Source organism: Rhineura floridana, chromosome 8 (assembly GCF_030035675.1).
Source record: "Rhineura floridana isolate rRhiFlo1 chromosome 8, rRhiFlo1.hap2, whole genome shotgun sequence".
NCBI classification, from domain to species: domain Eukaryota; kingdom Metazoa; phylum Chordata; class Lepidosauria; order Squamata; family Rhineuridae; genus Rhineura; species Rhineura floridana.
In genome coordinates this window covers 118,187,486-118,205,848 of record NC_084487.1, presented here as the reverse complement: position 1 = coordinate 118,205,848, position 18,363 = coordinate 118,187,486, and the positions used below count along the sequence as shown (strand labels likewise).

Below are 18,363 nucleotides of genomic sequence, written 5' to 3'. Positions count from 1 at the left end.
TGTGCCCCCCCAAATCTCTTCTGGGGGCTTCTCAGAACCTCCAGAACAGAATTGGGTAGGATACAGGTAGTGCGAGGGGAGAGAAGAGGGAGAAGTTCCATGTACAGTACAAACGGAAATCCTTGAGCTAATGGAACTTCCTTGAATAACGCCCATAAAATGTAACTCTGCACAATATAAAGATACATAAACATTTGGGGAGCCAGATACTGTCTGCAGGCCAGCCCCTGGTTTAAACTTACTATGTTTTATAAACAAATCTAAATGTTGTATAAAGAGAAAGAAGTTATTAGAACAAATAAATTTCACATAAGAATGCACTTTTGCTCCCCTCCCCTCCCCCCAATATTTATTGAATACAAAGTTAAAGTATTTCATCTTCCCAGCTGATTCAGCAATTTTATTGTGTGTTTTTGAGTTTTGCTAATAAAAAATAGTCACATTGGTTACGACACAGTCTCAGATTTAAAGAATTTCATAAAAAAATTAATTTAAAAAATAATTTAAAGAATTATTTAAAAAAATTTTTTAAAACATGTCATACCTAAATGTGAGCAAATCTTAATGGGCAAGATCCAGCTCAAGTTAAATGCACTTACGTACATTAACTTCAACAGCACAGATTTAAGCACTTGTTTAAATCTACATGGAAAGGATGAATGAATGAATTCATACATGGAAAGGAATGGTGTTTTTTTAAAAACAGAACTTCAGCTGGATTATACCCAAAACATAATTTCAAGCAGCACACCTCACATTTGTAGTCTTCTTGTTTAATAGACCTTATTTTAAGCCCACAAAATGACAAAGTACATAGGTCTCAAGCAAACGTTTTGGTGAGGAGGTCTTCCTGCTGCTTTTGGTGTAACGTTCCAATGCCCACTGCAGGTGCTGGTAAGGCTGGTCTACTTACAACATGGAGCTGCAATTAAGTAAAAAGGACAGCATTACAAACTAGTCCTGATCTGCTCAGGATGAAAAAGTTATGAAGTTAATTATCCAGGCTACAATCTTGCACACAGGCTGCTTAAATCCAATGGGAACGGCAGTACAATCCTAGGCATCTTTATGTGAAATTAATCTCACTATGTTCAGTGGGTCTTAGTCCCTAGTAACTATGCTTGGTATAGGAGTCCTAAGCCAAACTGTGTGCATGGTTGCAGTTTTCAGCATGATTCTGCAACCAAAACTACTGTGGAAGACAAAACAAAGACACACCAGTCTACACTACATTGCCAGGGTGTTTCCTTTTTTACTTCCTATTCTGTGGTTCTGTCTTGGCTTCAGCATACATCTAAGGAGGCCAATATTATAAGACCCCCTCAGACTTTGCTGCTCGAGCCTGACACATGTCCAACATTAGTTAAAACTTTAGAACATGAACAGACTTGTTCGGAATCAGGACTCTTTTAAAAGAACAAAAATTGCTTAAAGTCTTCTATATCTTGGAGGAAAGCATCTTGTATGTGTTATACAGCCCCCTTAATTGCTCAGAAGGACATCTCACTATGTTCATTGGGACTTATTCCCAAGGAAGTAAGCAGTGGATTTCAGGCTTAGTTCCCTTGAAATCCACGTTCTAGACGATAGATACTGCTAGAATAAAATGTGACTATCAGTACAAACCCATTACTGTTACAGCATTTATGTTCCACCTTTCTTCCATTATGGAACTCAAACCGATGTACACAGGACCAGGTTCAGGATTCTGATACAGGAGGGCCCCACTCATACTGCAGGTTATGTTCCAGGCCCCAGCCGAAAAGTGAAAACCGCCGGAAAGTGGGGCCCTACTGTATTCCAGCCGCCACGCTCCAGCTGACAGCGATCAGCTGGAGCATGGGAAGCTCACAAGCTACAGCTGATCACTGTCAGCTGGAGCGCGGTGGCTGGAGCTCCCCGCGCTACAGCTGATCACCCCACTGGTGCCACCGTATTAGCAGAATGCCAAAAAGCAGGGTGCCGAAAAGCAGGGCCCTACTGTATTTGCGTACAAAGCCCTGAACAATTTAGGCCCACTATAGCTTAAGGACCGTCTTACCCTGTACATCCCAGGTTGATCACTGAGATCATCTGGGTGAAAACTATTAGTGGTCCCTCATAGACCAGAAGCACGACTCATGTCAATAAAGAGTCATGTATTCAGTGTAGTGGGCCCAATTCTATGGAACTCCCTCCCATTAGAAATCAGGCAGGCACCATCCCTACTGAGTTTCAGATGCCAGGTTAAGATGGTTTGTATTTCAGAAGGCCTTAGCAAGGATGGCAAAAACTGATTTGAGGCATACAGGTTCAACTAATTGCTAACTTACACTAATTCCACAGACTACTGGAATTTTACCTTACAGGCCAGTTGCTTCTCAAACCTTGGTGACACAAATGTCCAGGGCCCCATGTTCTGTGGCTCCTCTTGACTCCAGATAAACTCTGAATAAGAAATAAGCTGTGTTAGTTCTTCTTATGTATTCTGGCTAATCTTCAATCTCTATTCAGGCTCTACTTATTTCCAGTCAATGTCAGCCAGAATCTTCTCTTCCTATCCAAAATATGTACGTTCTAGAGACAAAGAGTGGCACATTCTCAGTGTCCAAAAGGCTGTATGAATGAATGAATGGTTTTATTGCGGTCACAGACCAGATATTAAAAAGAAAACAGCAAGAAAGATTAAAACATTTAAAAAACAATACTACTGAAATTCCTACAATTAATTCTTTAAAAAGCGGACAGACAGCATTTTTCCTAATTTGCATAGTAGTGAGAAGAAAGTTTGCAACATTAGTGGTGACATGAGATGACACATCGCTTAAACAAAATGACACCAAATTGGCAGGATTACTCCTAGGCAAAGCAGTTAGCAGGGGGGAAATTAACTTAATTCTAAATTCATTGTACAACTCACAGGATAAAAGGGCATGTTCTATGGATTCTGTTACACCAGCTCCGCAGAGACATGTACGTTCACTAACTGGAATCTTATTAAAGCGGCCTTTTAACAATGCCAAGGGCAGCACGTTAAATCGGGCAAGAGTAAATGCTCTCCTGTATTTTGGAATGGTCAATAAGAGCATATAGGGGGCCACAGTAATTCCATAATTACTAAAATTGCTGTAGATTAGTGGGGAGCAGACTTTGTTAGCTGCATTTCTCAAGTGCTGCAAGTCATTAATCTTTGGGCAACAATGAGCTGAGCCTTCTCAAGCCCATAGTTGCCCAGCACTTCAGGAGAGAAACCCAGCATAGTTATTTTCTTTACCACCGCATGCATCCAACGGCTCTCAAAAGAATCTGAGAGCAGTAGGGAGAGATAGCTACCAGGGGCTGCTAGGAAATGTAGAAGCAGCCACCACTTCAGGACATCAATCCAGGCTTTACAAGCTACTGAGCAAATACCTACTTCTGAGTAGATAGCAGCATTACACACAGAGAGAGCGAGACCCAATAGTTTCCTAAGGAAAACAGATTGTAGTCTTTCTAATTGGGGATTAAAGCCCAGAATCCTGATTGGAACACCATATGTAAACTGGGCCAGCGTCTTTGCTTTATAAATTTGGATAGCAGAGGGGATATATTGACCACCTTGCAAGAAGAAAAACCTTAGAATAAGCTGTTGACTGAGACTTGCTGAATTAATTGCCTGCCTACACTGTTGAGACCAAAGCCCAGAGCTTTGCATTTGGATTCCTAGATATTTTGTGTGGAAAACTTGCTCAATAACATTGCCATTTAGAGTCCATTTATATTGTTCCTGGGCTTTGGAAAACACTAAGACTTTAGATTTGCTATAGTTAATAGTTAGCCGATTATTAGAGCAATATATTCCCAAGCGAATAATAGTCGGTTTAGCCCTATTCTGGACAAAGATAGCAACACAGTGTCATCAGCGTAGAGAAGCAATGGTATTTTGGCATTTGACAATTTAGGGGCATGGGAGTCAACACTCTGAAGAGAGGAAGCCATATTATTTAAAAATAAATTAAAAAGAAAAGGGGCCAAAATACATCCTTGCCTAACCCCCCTAGTAACCAGAATTGAATTGGTAATTTGACCCTGCCCTCCACTTCTAACTTGGCTGGAAGTCCGATTATATAGAGATTGGATAAGGAATAATAAACGCTTGTCCATACCACTATTCTGTAATTTAAGCCATAGCAAATCTCTTGGAACCAAGTCAAAAGCGGCTTTAAGGTCAATAAAGGCAGCAAAAGGTTTGCCACCAGGAACAGCGGTGGATTTTTCAGCTAGGTGGGCTAATACACAACAATGGTCTAGGGTCGAACAGCTGGCTTTAAATCCGATCTGTTCAACACCAATTATGTTGTTTCCCTCCATCCAGGATAGTAACTTGCGTTTCAAATACCTGGCATAGAGTTTCCCAATTGTTGAGAGAAGACTGATGGGATGATAGTTCGCCGGATTTGTCCTATTACCTTTTTTGAAAATAGGGACTATAACAGCTTTGCACCAGAGCTCTGGGATTTTTCCTGTTCTGTTAATAGAAGTGAAGAGAGTTGAAAGTAATGGAGCCCACCAATCGGGATTAGATTTTAAAAGATCTGAGGGGACAGAGTCTGGCCCTGGAGCTTTTCCAGGTGTGAGCTTGGCAATCAGTTTAGTAATTTCACCTAGGGTTATAGGTTGCCACTCTGGAGCATCAGTGGGTACTTGGATACTACACGTAAATGGAGTGTTGGGATCATGTAAGTTTGCAGAGAAATATCTTTCCCGCTCATGTGAAGGAATGCAACAAGGAGACAAACCTTGGGGATTAGCCATTGCCCCATTAACAATCCTCCAAAATGATCTGCTATCTTTCCTTTGGGTGACAGAAATTAACATGTTCCATTTCCTCCTCTCTTCAGTTTTCTTTTTTTGACTAATAAGAATTTTATAGTCACGTTTCAATTTATAGTAAGAGTTGGGCAAACATTTAGCGCCTTCACTACGGTAGTTTGAATACACCTGTCTAATTTGATTTCTAAGCATCACGCAATCTCAATCAAACCAGCACTTACTTCTAGGATGTTTAGCACCAGCTAGGTTGCTGTGTTCAGCTAAGGTCTTTTGAATATCAGTAATAAGGGCCTCATGGTAGTGCGGTTTCTCTTAGACAGCTGATGCTAAAACATTAAAGTTGCACACATGCTGAGGATGCAATAAAAGAGGCAAATTTGCCCCCAGATGTATTAGACCATCTAATCCGCTTCTCACAATTCAATGGGAGAGAGTCCAACAGAGGGGGTCCATTAGGGAGGTGGATATTAATAGGAGATCCTGTTACAATAACTAGAGGATAGTGATCGCTATCTGTGCGATCATCAATATAGAAGGATTGAGTCATCTTCCTTAAGGGCTGAGACACAAGGACATAGTCCACCACACTGCTTCCTCTCAGGGAGCTGAATGCGAACTCGCCCGTCAGATCACCTGGGGTGCTTCCATTCAGAATGATTTTATTGTGCCGATAGGCTAAAAGAGCTAAGCATGCACCTGCACAGTTATTTATAGCATCTTTTGAGTGTCTAATATAAGGAGATTGACCAAGCGTATATTCAATACCTTGAAGATATAAAGATTCCGCTAGTGCAACATTATCAGGTTCCAGACGGGCATTAAAGTCGCCAGCCATAAGGACCTGTGCAGATGGAAACTGCGCTTCAATACTGGTAATATATTGTTCCAGCTCATCCCATTGGCCTTTCTTCTCTGATTGACTTTTGATTGGAGGGATATATATATTAAACAAGATGATTTGGAAAGAATGATTCTTAATTAGGGTTGCCATAGCAATCATTCCGCAACTAGGTAGTGCAATAATTTCAACCTTAAGAGAGGTCGATACCAAGCAGAGTAATCCTGCTCTGGGCCTGCCTCTGTTTGAGGGCTGAGTAGCCACCAAAAGGATAGCACTATACCCCTCGAATATTATCTGATCGCAAACCCAGGTTTCTTGCAGCAGAACAATGTCAAAGGCCTTGATGTAATCAATGAATGAACGATCCCCAATCTTCCCTTTCTAGCCCACTATATTCCAAGAAAGACATATAATTAAAGATGGTGTGTAGCATGTCCTGGGTAGTCAATCAATAGGCTTTAGTACCTCTAGCACATTATCTTGGTCTAAGAAAACACGGCCACTCTTAATTGGTGGCAGCTGCTTCTTTGGAGGTTCTGTACAAGTGTCAAGGGTGGGAGATGGTCCCAATTCATTTGGTTCCAAGAATTGGCAACTAGCCCAATCTATGGAACTGGCCAAGCCTGCCGTGGTTTCAACAGCATTTAATTCAATCTCTTTCCCTATTTGAGAAGAAGAATCAATAGACTGGAAAGTTCCAGTTTGCTTGGGTTTCCTAACTATGCAGACTGGGGATATAGCTTTGATGGTAGGTGTCAGTGCAACTGTTGGAACCTCTGATCATTTGGCCAGGTTTCCATTATTTGAGGAAAGACTCAAGAGTTTAGTCTTTACCATACCTAGTCTTTGTATGATACTTGTCTGCTCAGTCTGTGGAAGAGCAGAGAATGAAGCGAAGAGGTGATGCTCGTCTGCTTCCCACGGATCGTTACTAGCCTGAGGTGAAAATCGGCGTTCCAAAGGAGTAGATTTTATCTTCTCCGATTCCTGCTGAAGTGGGTTTACGGATGAAGATGTCACTTCATCCCACTTAATTAAGTCTGGGGCTTTAATATCAGGAAAAGGATCCTGGTGTAGCTCAAGACCTGAAAGTTGGATAGGCAACAGATTTGAAGTAATATGTTTGGCACATATAGAACCTTTAGGGTCTTTGCTGCCAGACCAAGTTCTCTGGCCAGGTTGTTTCTTTGGGCTAACCCTTCCGGCTGCTGCCCTTACTGTCGGTGACGATGCCAGAACCTTTTATAATAGCTCTGTGTTTTGGTGAAGCTAACAGAGGGTGAGAGAGAAGTCCTTGAAGACTCTCACTGGGGAAATACCATACGAATCAAGAAATGCCCTTTCCCTAATTAAAGTAGTGGGAATATCTGGTTTGGTAAAACTTAGGAGTATACTTCTATGGGTTGGAAAGGCACCTAGCAACTCTACTGCTCTCAGATCTATGGATCTGTTTCTTAATAGTTGTCTTAGGTGGTGTTTAGCCAATTTAATTGTGCCCCAGCATGGGATATCTCCCTTAAACGGCCTGATGTTTAAGACAATCTGGTAGTTCTGTAACACCAGATGATATCCCGTGCCCCCTTTAAATTGACCATGATTAGCTTTGGTAGTATAACTCGCAGACGTGTTCAATTGTTGAAGAACAGCTGTGAAGACAGCTTTTCCTGCCCTTTCAGGGAGCTGATTAGGCTCCACGACATTCCCCAGAGCCTGGCTACTGCTTGAGATAAGCTAACTGTTCTAAGGTGCTCCCTATATCTTCTAATTTGGAATAAATATCTTGCATTGTATTAGCCACCAGAAAGCAGTGCTTGGCCATAAGTTCAAGGTAACATGTATTGGGGGAAGTTAGTTCAGCTGCAGTCTTATCATTAGCGGGAAAGGAGGGAGGGGAGGGAACACCTTTGGGTTCAGGGGACAGAATTAAGGTCTCAGCTTCAGCCAAAGCTGAGGATCTGTTAGTAACTGGAATAGAAAAAAACAGGTTATCTTTTTGAACAGTTCGAGGGGACATAAATTCACAGAGTCTGCACTGCTTTAGACGTGGTTCGGACGTCAGGTCACTTGGGGAGCTGCATCTGTTTTTCCTCTTCATGTTCCCCACAATGCCTTCACAAAGAGGAAACAAAGTCTGTCCTCTGGAGGATTCCTGGCTGACAGCTGGAAGGTTGCAGTGCAAGTGGGAGAGCAGGGCAGGAAAAATTCACCAAATCTTGCACTCTCTCCTCTTCACCACGCACTAATCCGTTGAATGGTAGGTCCAAAAACGGAAACCAAAAGGCACACTGCCCACATATAGGAGAATCAGTCTGTGTCCTGCTGCGTCTAGATTGCTTATATCACTCGTATCGATGCTCCAGCTGTGCTTATATCGTCAAGGTTTTCAAGCTTCCTCTTTCAAAGATTGTTTTCCCTCCTCCACTCTCCACTCTCACCTTATACTCATTGCTGTAAAGTCCGTCCAGAACAAGCTGTGAGGTCTGGCAAGGTTGGTAATTGAAAAAAGTAAAATCCAAAGGATCAAGCCCTCTAGCAAACGCCGTTACCAGCTCAGCGCCATTTCTCCTGATATTAAACTTAATTATACAATTGTTATGCACAGTTCCTGGATGTTGTTAAATTCAGCTTGAGTCAGAAGTTGTAGTTAGCGAGATTAGGGACAAGGGGGAGTTTGTAGTTCAAGTTCTAATCCTTGCACGTTGGACTTATCATGGATCGAAATGTGCAGCACAGCTGTAACCCTCCACCCTGGTAGCTTGTTGAAATAAAATTAAAGCCTTTAAGATCCGTGAGAAGGAGATAAAACAAATATTCTCAACGCCTGCATACAGCTGTCAGTGCCATAAAGCAAACTGTAGCATGTTAAGACAATTTAGAACAATTTTAAGATTATAAAATAGTAAAACCAAAGAAACAAACCGCGGAGCTCAGGGCAAGGCAACCTCCCTCATCGCCATCTTGACTCACCCTGATCAAAAGGCTATATGTTTTTACAGTGATCACTCAGTCCCTCTCAGAAAGATGGAGGCACTCTTTGTTTCCTTAGCGCCTCTTAAAATGCAGGGTAAAAATCTAAAAAACACACACCTTCCTCACTCTAATCTTTTTCTTCTATCATTTTCACTGTTGTCTCTCAGGGACCATCTGAAACTTCACCAGGGACCATTGGTGATCCAAAGACCACAACTAAAGAACCACTGGTCCTAAGAGAAGTTTATTATTATCAAGTTTGAGACCTCTTATTCTCAAAGAACTGCAGCATGTTATTTGAAAAACAGCTAGATGGCCAGTTTTTGGTCATGCCCTTTTAAGGAGCTAGAGCCCACCAACCTTTTGCATTAGAAAATTTCATCATTTCTTGCTGAATAGCTTCTAGTGGGAAAGGACACAGTTCTTCTAATCTGATAATTGCTGTGTTTGGCTTCTTTTCTTCAAGCATCTCCCGGTGTTTTGCCAGAGCATAGTAATGTTTCCCAGAACAGAGAACTATTCTGCTGACACTACAGGGAAGAAAGATCGGAATAATTTCAAGACCACTGAGCCAAAGACAATGGCATTAATACATCAAAAAGATTTAACCACTCACAAAACACAATACCCCTCCCACAGTGTCCCTTAGATTAAAAAAGAGTCAGTGCGGTGCAGTAGTGAGAGCAGAGTCGGACAACCTTTTTTCTGTTGAGAGCCATATTACTTTGGGGGTAATCTATCAGAGGCTGCATGGCAGGAGGGGGTGGAGCTAGAGCAGACAATGGGCTGAGCCAGAGACAAAAGTGTTGTGATTTAACTAATCCAGAATAAAAACTGCCCTGCTTTAGTTTTCACCATGGCTACCTCAGATTAGAATTCCTAATTCCATGCAGGCCTAATCAGAGATAATCTCCACTGGGTTATGAGGTTACTCTCAAATAAGTAAGCAGAGGATTTTTTTAAATTAAAAAATACAATGCAGATGCTGTTCTGGAAAGCAAGTGAAAGTAATTCCTTTTTAACTTTAGTATGCTATATTATTATTAGATTTCTTTCCCACCTTCACCATAAAGCCCTAGGGCAGGTTACCAGAATGTAAAAAATACAATATTAAAATTAGTTAAAACAATTTACTATCAGCAGAATAGGGTAGGTCCTATTATCAGAATTTATTGCCCATCCTTCACCCAAAGGTCCCAGGGCGAGATACGACAATTTAAAAACAGTTACCGTATATTCCGGCGTATAAGACGACTTTTTAACCCCGGAAAATCTTCTCCAAAGTCGGGAGTCGTCTTATATGCCGGGTGCTGAAAAATAGCTGCCGAGCCAGAGACCAGGCCGGGATGACGCGAGCGGGAGGACGGACGGCGGGGCTGAATCAGAGGGGCCGGGGAGAGGGTCAGCGAGCGGCGTGGAACATTTCCGAGACACAACAAAGCTGCAGTAGCGGCCAATGGTCACGGCTTAGAGGGGAAGGGGCGCCTCCATCCCCTCCCTGCATATACCCGAAGGCTGCCCCGAGGGAGCCCGGCCGCTTGGCTCCCTACTGCCCCCGGCTTGCCGAGCGGCAGGGAAGAAGTTGCCGGAGCTCCTTGTTCAGGCCGCCGCCGAGCGAGCGCAGCTGCGTCAGGCCCGGCATGTGGGGGCTGGAGCTCGGGGGCGGGCGAGATGGCTGGAGGTCGCTGCTGGATCCAAGGAAGCCCTTCTGCGCCCAAGTCTGCTTGGCCCCGGGGAGGAGGGCAGGTGCTGGGCGAAGGGCGTGATCCAGCGGCCGCAGGGAGGGCCCGACTTAGGGTCCCCGGTGAGCCTCCTGGCAAAGCGGCAGGGGGTATTGGAGCCCCGATCTCCTGGGTCCTCTCGATGGGGCTACACGGAGGGCAGGCGGCGGAGGCGCTGCGTTTCAGGCGCCATTGCAGCGCCGCCGCCGCGTGGGAAGCCGCAGAAGAGACCCTCCCTCATCCCTCCCCCCCCCCGCAAAAAAATCAATTAAACCGGGCGCCGGAGAAAGAAAGGGGAATATATATATTATATATCCATTTGACTTCCTGCCAAACGTGAGTGTAAGGAACTAGAGCTCTCTCCTCCTTGCAACAAGTCTCTCTCTTCCCCCCCCCACTTTCCTTCCTTCAGCGTCCCCCTCCTGTCCAATCCTTCCTTCTTCCAACGCCTTTTGGGTTCAGGAAAAGATTAGCCAAAGCAGGCCAGTCCGGAGCAATTCTGCTTCCTCTGGTGAAACTGACTAGACTTGTTAATTTCAACGGGTCTGCGCCAGGCACGTTTCTTTTAAGCCATTTGGGGTCGGAGAGGGTGAGTGGAGGGTGACCTTCCTTTTCCCCTCCGTCCTTCCCCCTCCCCATCTTCTCTTTCTCTCCTTCATCGGGTGAGCAAAATATTAAGTTGGATCGGTCTCTTTTCTTTCCTTTAACGGGAAAATGCTTATGGGGGTTATCCAACAATTCAAGTTACTTTTATAGTAGACTTGAGCCCATCGGTTTCAAATGGGGTGTGTGAATGTTTGTCTCTTCTGAGCCTGACTGGGGCGGCGCTCGTGACCCCGCTTACCTGGGAGTAAGCCCCGTGAACGTCAAGAGGACTTACTTCCGAGTAGGCATGGCTGGGGTGACGCGGTCTCCCTCGAATTAGAGTTGGGAAATGTGTGATCGGCTGCGGGCTGGCCTCCAGGAAAGTTCTACTCCAGAGGAGACCCACTGAAACTAATGGAGCCCGGCCGTGCCTGTTGATTTCAGCAGGCCTACTTTGTGGCCAAGGTTGGATCCAGTCCTGCTTTTGATTGCATGGAGCGCTTAGGCGTTTTTTCCCCAAGGAAATTCATGCTCAAAAGAGTTTGCGCCGCCCAGTTCCGCTGCATCGTTACTCTAAAGTAAGCCCCCCCCCCCGGGGGCTTCTTCACTCCCAAGCAAAGCCCGGCGGGAATCGCCTTTATTCGGAAGTAAAGAAGCCCCCCCCTCGCCTGCCAAGGTGAACTTTTCGCATCGACTCATCCCGTTAGCAGCCCAGCCCTCTGCATGTTTACTCGGAGGTAAGGGGGATCCCCCGCCCCAGACGCTTAGGATTTTGCAGCCTACTTGGAAGGAAGCCCCGCTATGTTCAAGGGCGGTTACTTCCAAGTAAAGGTGTGTGGGATCGTGGCCGTGAAGCTCTGGGCAAGCTGCTTTTAATAGCTAAACTTACTTTGAGGCTGGGTGTGTTCCTTGAGCTGTGCATTCCCCGCCCCCGACTACGGTAATTTTTATAAGGAGATTTGGGGGGGCAGTGTAAATTCACAGCCCCCCCTTCCCCACGGATCTGATTCATTGCTGCAGAAACAACACTGGCGTTCATTTTCTTCTTGGAAAATTAGAGTAATGATCATTCCCTTCCCTCCTTTTTGATGCTGTTTCTCAGAAATCCTATTCTATAGAGGGTGGGGGCCCTTTCCAGGTCTTCTCCCCTCCCCTCAAATCTATAAGCCCCCCCTTTTGTTTTCTCTTCCTTTTAAAAAAATCTTTTAAAAATATATATGAAAAAGATTGTGGTTGGATAAAGTTTTTTTCTAACTTAGGGGTTTTTTGGGGGGAGAACCCCGACCTCCCCCCTTCTTCCCAGCTTGTGTTGTTTCTCTGGGATGGGGAAGCAGATTTTTGTTAAAGGCCTTTGGTGTTTTGAGAAATGGAAGAGTTCTTTGCAGCTGACTACAAATGTTTAGCCAAAAAAAGGGGGAGATAGGAGGCATTATGTATGTTTTTCTCCCTCCGCCCCCTGAATGTCCAACACTGGTGCTAGCTGGGGAGGGGTCATCTCTCTGGTTTTTGCTGGTGGTTGGGCCATTGTGGTTGGGACAATGTTCTGTTTGTTTAGCCCTGTTCAGCTAAGATTGTGGATGGTGTCCCCACCGCCCATCAGTGCCTGAAAGCCATGTTTGTGCATGATAGCTCTTCTTTATTATTACTTTTATTGGGAGATGCTTCTGCTTGCCTTCCCAAAATATGTTGCATCCCCGTGGAATATTTTAAGTCCACCTTCCCCCAAGTGTGCATTCTCCCTGGCTCAATTTCTTCTTTCCTTCTCCCTCTCTGTTAGATCCAGGAAGTGCCCGTCTCCTCTTGAGGCCTACACCAAATCTTTGCCACCCACTATAGATACATTTTTTTGCAAATTGAATGCACCGCAGCTCCCCGAAATAAGTTAGCAATTCTTATTCTGTCCCCTGTGTGTGTGTTTTGGGCTTGGTTATTTATTTTTGTCTTCCCCCCCCCTTGTTTGTGAAAAGAGAAGTGTTGCAGCTAGGTCTGTCCAAGCTAACTTGATCGCTAAGACCTTGGAAGGCGGCAGGGGAAGCTGCATCTGTGTGTGTTTAAATGCAGGGCATGTGGGCAAAGTCATGGCAATTCTGTATGCTTTTTCTTAAGCTAAGCTGTTTGAATTTGCAGTGTGGTGGTTCTGTTAGAATCGGCCTGGAAATGGAAATGTTTGGGGCACAGCACCCTCTGCCAACCCAGGGCCCTCTAGATGTTTTGCACGACCACTCCCAGCCAGCAGAGTTGGGAGTTGTAGTCCGAAACATCTGGTGGGCACCAGGGCAGGGGAGGCTCCGATGCAGGCTAAAAAGAAGCAATGGCAATCATAGGGACTAGTGTTTTGTGCAGTAGACTATTCCAAAGTGAAAAGGTGCCAGCACAGGCTGATGTCATCATCTCATTTTTAGGGTGTGGAGCTTAAAAACACCCAACTCATCCCTGGCACTTGTTTCGCTCTGTACCACCCTGTCCCCTAGCTAGGTTTTGTTTCATTTTATGTGGCGCGGTGTAGCGGTTAGGATGTATGCCGAGTTTTATTTTATGCTAGTGGGGTATAGTGGTTACAGAATTGGATTAAGACCTGGAAGGCTGGGGTTCAAATCCCCTGCTTTGTATACAACAACCAGCCAATCGCCAGTAAGGTACATCGCTTGCATGTCATAAGCAGGGGTAGTCTTATACGGCGAGTATATCCCAAACTCTATATTTTAACTGGAAAAGTTGGGGGTCGTCTTATACGCCCAGTCGTCTTATACGCCGGAATATACGGTAATTAAAAATAGTTAAAAACAACCCAGACAACATCACAGAAAAAAGAGTGGGTCCTAAAAATATACATCTCAGGTGTTGAAGGCCAAGGTAAAGAGATGCGTCTTCAGCTTTCGCCGAAAGTTGTACAGTGAAGTTCCCAGATGCACCTCGGTGGGAAGGGAGTACCACAGTTTAGAGGCTGTCACAAAGAATGCCCTCTCCTGGGCCACCACCCCGAACTACTGAGGGTGGTGGAACTGTGAAAAGGTAGCATATATGGTGTCAAAGGAAAGGGGAAATGGATGTATATAGACACATATACAATATGGGAAAAGCCTACCAATCTGTCTTAGAGACCAAGGGGTGGATGGGCTTCTTTTCCCCAAGCCATACAACCAGGAAATAAAAATTATTTTTATACGATACTGCCCCTTCCAGCTATTCTAAAACTGCACAGAAAGAGGGGGAAACACTTCAAACTGGGAAAAATAACCAGGAAATGAACAGGATGAAGGGATTGGAACAGTTTCAGGAGGTCTCTGGTGAGGCTGGGACTGCACACAGCCTTCAGGCAGCAGATTGCTCGCCTATGGGCTAGAGTGTGGTATGAACCGTGATTCAAACTTCTGGTCACCATTCAGCTTGCTGGGTGCCTTGGGCACACCACTCTCTGCCTCATCTGCCTCACAGAGTTTTTGCGAGGTTAAAACATTGCTCTGAGCCATCTTGGAAGAAGGGCAGGATACAAATCTAACAAAAAATAAATACATGTTTCTGCTTTTACACTGAGGGCGCAGACACATACAACTGAAACATATGAATCTATGGGGAACAATCCATCTCAGGGGTCCAAGCATGAAGGGCAGGTAACAGGGACCTCTGCACAGACCAATGGGGAGCAGGTATGCATTGTTTCTTGTACCTGCATCCTGCCTTTACCTGTCTCCAGGCACTAGCATATGTGTTAATCTGCCCCTTATGACCATGTCAGATATATACCTTCAGGTTAGGCACAGCAGGATAGTGGCAAGCCCCTTTGCACCTCCTAGCTGATAATCCAGCCACCCACAAAGCTAAATTCTGTAAACAAAGCAAAAGGCTTAATTTTTCCTCCCCTTCACTTTTCTGGACAGAAATCAGAAGCAATTAGTTAAGAGAGAAGTATGTTTTACTCACGCTTTTGGATCCGTACAGTGTTCAAGGGGTTTACTTCCAGGTAAGGAAGTATAACATTGTAGCCTTAATCCTCATTCTAAATCTATGAATCTTCCTCATGCTTAACTTTCTCACTCCGTCCTAAGATATCATGCTATTTTACTGCCTGCTACTATTTTGAATTTGAATACTAAAAACAAGACCACAGTTCCACTCACTTTTTAGGATCCACCGTTGAATCACCAATGACTGGTCTGAACACTGTTCCTGGGGCCATTTCTTGTAAGCTTGACACAGCGGCCTACAGAGTGGAAGAAAAAAAAAAATTAAATGTATGCATATCAAGTACATTTCAAGAGCTAGGTATTTCAATGAGCAGTCATATATCTTCCACACAATAAAATTGTTTGGTTACTACGATGTCTGAGATTCTTGATTCATAAATAGTCAAAGATGCAAGAAAAAATAGTATCATGAGGAAAATGATTCTCCCAAATTTTGCCATACTTGAAATGCAATTTTGCATGTTGTCATATTACTGTTGCCCTTTTCAGGAGTTTGGGAAGGAGGAGCAAGCCAAGTGTTTTTTGGCATTCTTCTTGTTCTGTATTAGCCAGGTTTTGGCAAGAAAAAGAAGCAGGAGATGAAACACAGATATGTAGTTTTGTGTCCAGAACCCCAATTCTAACTATACCAATGTAGAAGTATACCCCATTGAAATGATAGATCTTTTACATAAATATTTTGGGGAATAAGTGAGGAGGTAATAACAGAGAAAAAGGTCATTTAAATAATAGATTATGTTCAATAATGTAGTAGGGATATATATTATATATAATATATATCACACACACACTCATAAAAATAAGTAATTCTTCCAAGCATCTTATGTCTAGTACAGCATAGGATAAATCCATATGTTACCACAAGTGTGCTAGAGTTGCTTCCCTGTGGCTTCTTCCAGAGAGCTGTTTTGGTAATATACATATAAAGGAACCACATGGCTAGTTACAATGACACGGTCAGCTCCCATAACAGCTTCACCAATTTGCAACATTCATGTGGGAATTAACCACATCACTGGCCCCAGTTATAAGGTTCCTTCACCAATATGTTATTGGAACTACATGGGAAGTTACTGGAGCTACAAGGGAATCAGTTGTGCTGACAGATAAGTGTCTCCCACAGAACTGTGCTAACACAGTGCTGTTTCAGAATAATTAGGAATGAAAGGAAATGGGTATCAACCAAAGCAGGAAATCTTCCTACGCACAGGCAACCTGAGCAGAGTTTTTGGAGAAACAACAATCAGTGGTTTCCTGAAGTTTCGGACCATCTGCCTACGAAGTAAGTGGAAATACTGTGCTGGGGTTGTTGGGTGTACAATGCACATGTTGACGTGGTCACCGTCAACTCCCTCCTCTGAGCTGTCACACATCTGTGGAAGAAATAAACTTTTCAAACAAATTGTAAACAAAGCAAGTACTCTCAACACATGTAGACAAATTTCTAAAATAAATAAATAAATCACAAGACTCAGAACATCAGGGTTACAAAATGTGCAGGGCAGCAGGGGGCCCTCCATGGACACAAGAGGCTCCCTGCAACAGACAGTCAGCTTGCAACACTTGAAGCACAACCAAAACAGGTACAGGGGCAGAACTGGGGCACAGAAGGAACCTAAGCTGCTGCAATTCACTACCCACGTCTCAATGGAAAGCATCTGGAACAGCTGTCCAGCGCAGCATCCTATTTCCCACAAAAGCCACAACAAGCTGCTTATAGGAACCAATCCCTCTCTTGCTTTTGTTTCCCAGCAATTTGTATTGACAGGCATGCTGCCTCTGATCTTGGAGGCAGCATATAGCCATCATGACTAGTACCCATTGATAGCCTTATCCTCCATGAACACAGAGATGCGAGAAATTGAACCTAGAACCTTCTGCATGGAAGGCATACCTTCTACCACTGAGCTACAAACCATCTTCTTCTAGAACATGTCACGTCTGGCTACCTGTAAGAAACGTTCAATTCGGCAAGAAGAATGTTCTGGTCCTGCACCATCATAGCCATGTGGAAGAAGAATTACTATTCCACTCTGTAGAAGCCACTTTGCTTCCCCTGGAGTGGGAAAAGGAGGAGAAGAAACACGGACTGATTTGTTGTAGAAGCCAAAATGACATATCATCACAGTCTACACAGGATGATTGCAAACATTTATTTATTTATTAGATTGACATCCCACCCTTCCTCCCAGAAGGAGCCCAGGGCAGCAAACATTTGTGTCACTCACTATGGGTCACTTCATATGTTAGAATCTTACCCATCAGACAGCTAATATGGCTGTCTAAGTGCTGTTCCCGCAGTGGAAAATTCAAATTGTACAGAAGCCAGATTTTTTTTTTTTAATATTCTATGAAACTCTTTCTTCCACATTAAGGTTACGTATCTACCCAAGAACTCTATGTGCTGCTTCAAAAACACCTCCAAAATACTACAAGATTGCAGTTCACAAGGGTTCACATCCCTTCCTCTTGCACACCTGAAATACACTAATAGAGCTGTTTACCTTCTGCATGGCATGCAAAGTGAAAGTCACTTTTATTGCGGTACACGTATGTCCATCGCATGATGGCTGCAACATCAAATGATGATTTGCAAGTGTGAAATCATACCACAGAGCAGACATACCACAAACTAAGCTTTCTTATCATGATACCACTAAAAACACGTGGAAATAGCTCCTACATTCAGCTGCAAATCACTGGGTGATCACCCAACCATGCAATCTCTTCAGAAGGAAGTCCACTGTGTTCCCTGAGACTTACTTACTAGCAAATGTGTTTAGGATTGCGGGTGGCCCAGGTGATGCTATTCATTATATAGGATTTAAGCCCCACCTTTTGTACTTAGGGAAACTACAAAGACTCAAAACATTAAAATCAAAATTAAACCAAACTAAATGTGCAGCAACATAAAAATAATAAGTCTGAAGAGATGAGATACTAGGAGAAGTGTGTCCTTTACTCAGCAATAAGAATAAAGATAGAAGTAAATGTATTTCTTTTTGAAAGAGATATTTGACTCTCACCTCCAGAGATAAATGTATCAAATATTATCTGAGCTCCGTTAAAGAAATCGCCAAACTGAGCCTCCCATATGGGCAACAGTTTGGGGCTCTCAATACTCATTCCATACTCAAAGCCAAGCACAGCTTCTTCTGAGAGGGGGCTGTTGCTCACCTGACAGAGAGACAACATGAGAACTCATGAACAAAAACAGTAGTTTCTCAGGAAGTGCCACATACAGAGACACCCTTCTAATTATTTTCTAATCAGAATTACAGCAGGAGGTTAACAGTTATTTTTAAAAAACAATTACTGCAGATGAGGACACAGGCTGCCATATACACAGTTACCTGGACGAAAGCCTGCTTCAGCTCAGTGGGACTGTCTTCTGAGGACTGTTGGCGTGTGTGCGTTGTTGTGTGGAACAGCATACATTATGTTGGAGTTAAGTTGAGCAAGAAACTTCTTCAGAGCATGTTAAGAGTCT

At 43.8% G+C, this 18,363-nt stretch overlaps 1 protein-coding gene across 2 annotated transcripts in view; it reads right to left on the bottom strand.

The window, feature by feature from the left end:
• Positions 1-755: 755 nt before the first annotated feature.
• DHTKD1 (dehydrogenase E1 and transketolase domain containing 1) overlaps positions 756-18,363 on the bottom strand; it is a 42,883-nt gene continuing 25,275 nt past the window's right edge. The window contains exons 11-17 of one of the 2 annotated variants that reach the window (XM_061582232.1): positions 17,900-18,050; positions 16,823-16,929; positions 16,082-16,246; positions 15,027-15,109; positions 8,963-9,132; positions 2,342-2,427; positions 756-922 (exon numbers count right to left, since the gene is read on the bottom strand). In XM_061582232.1, the coding sequence (XP_061438216.1) occupies positions 821-922; positions 2,342-2,427; positions 8,963-9,132; positions 15,027-15,109; positions 16,082-16,246; positions 16,823-16,929; positions 17,900-18,050 (864 nt within the window). In that variant the 3' untranslated portion in view covers positions 756-820. Of the gene's footprint in view, positions 923-2,341; positions 2,428-8,962; positions 9,133-13,448; positions 13,911-15,026; positions 15,110-16,081; positions 16,247-16,822; positions 16,930-17,899; positions 18,051-18,363 lie in introns of those variants that run through there. The other variant, XM_061582233.1, reaches the window with a different exon arrangement.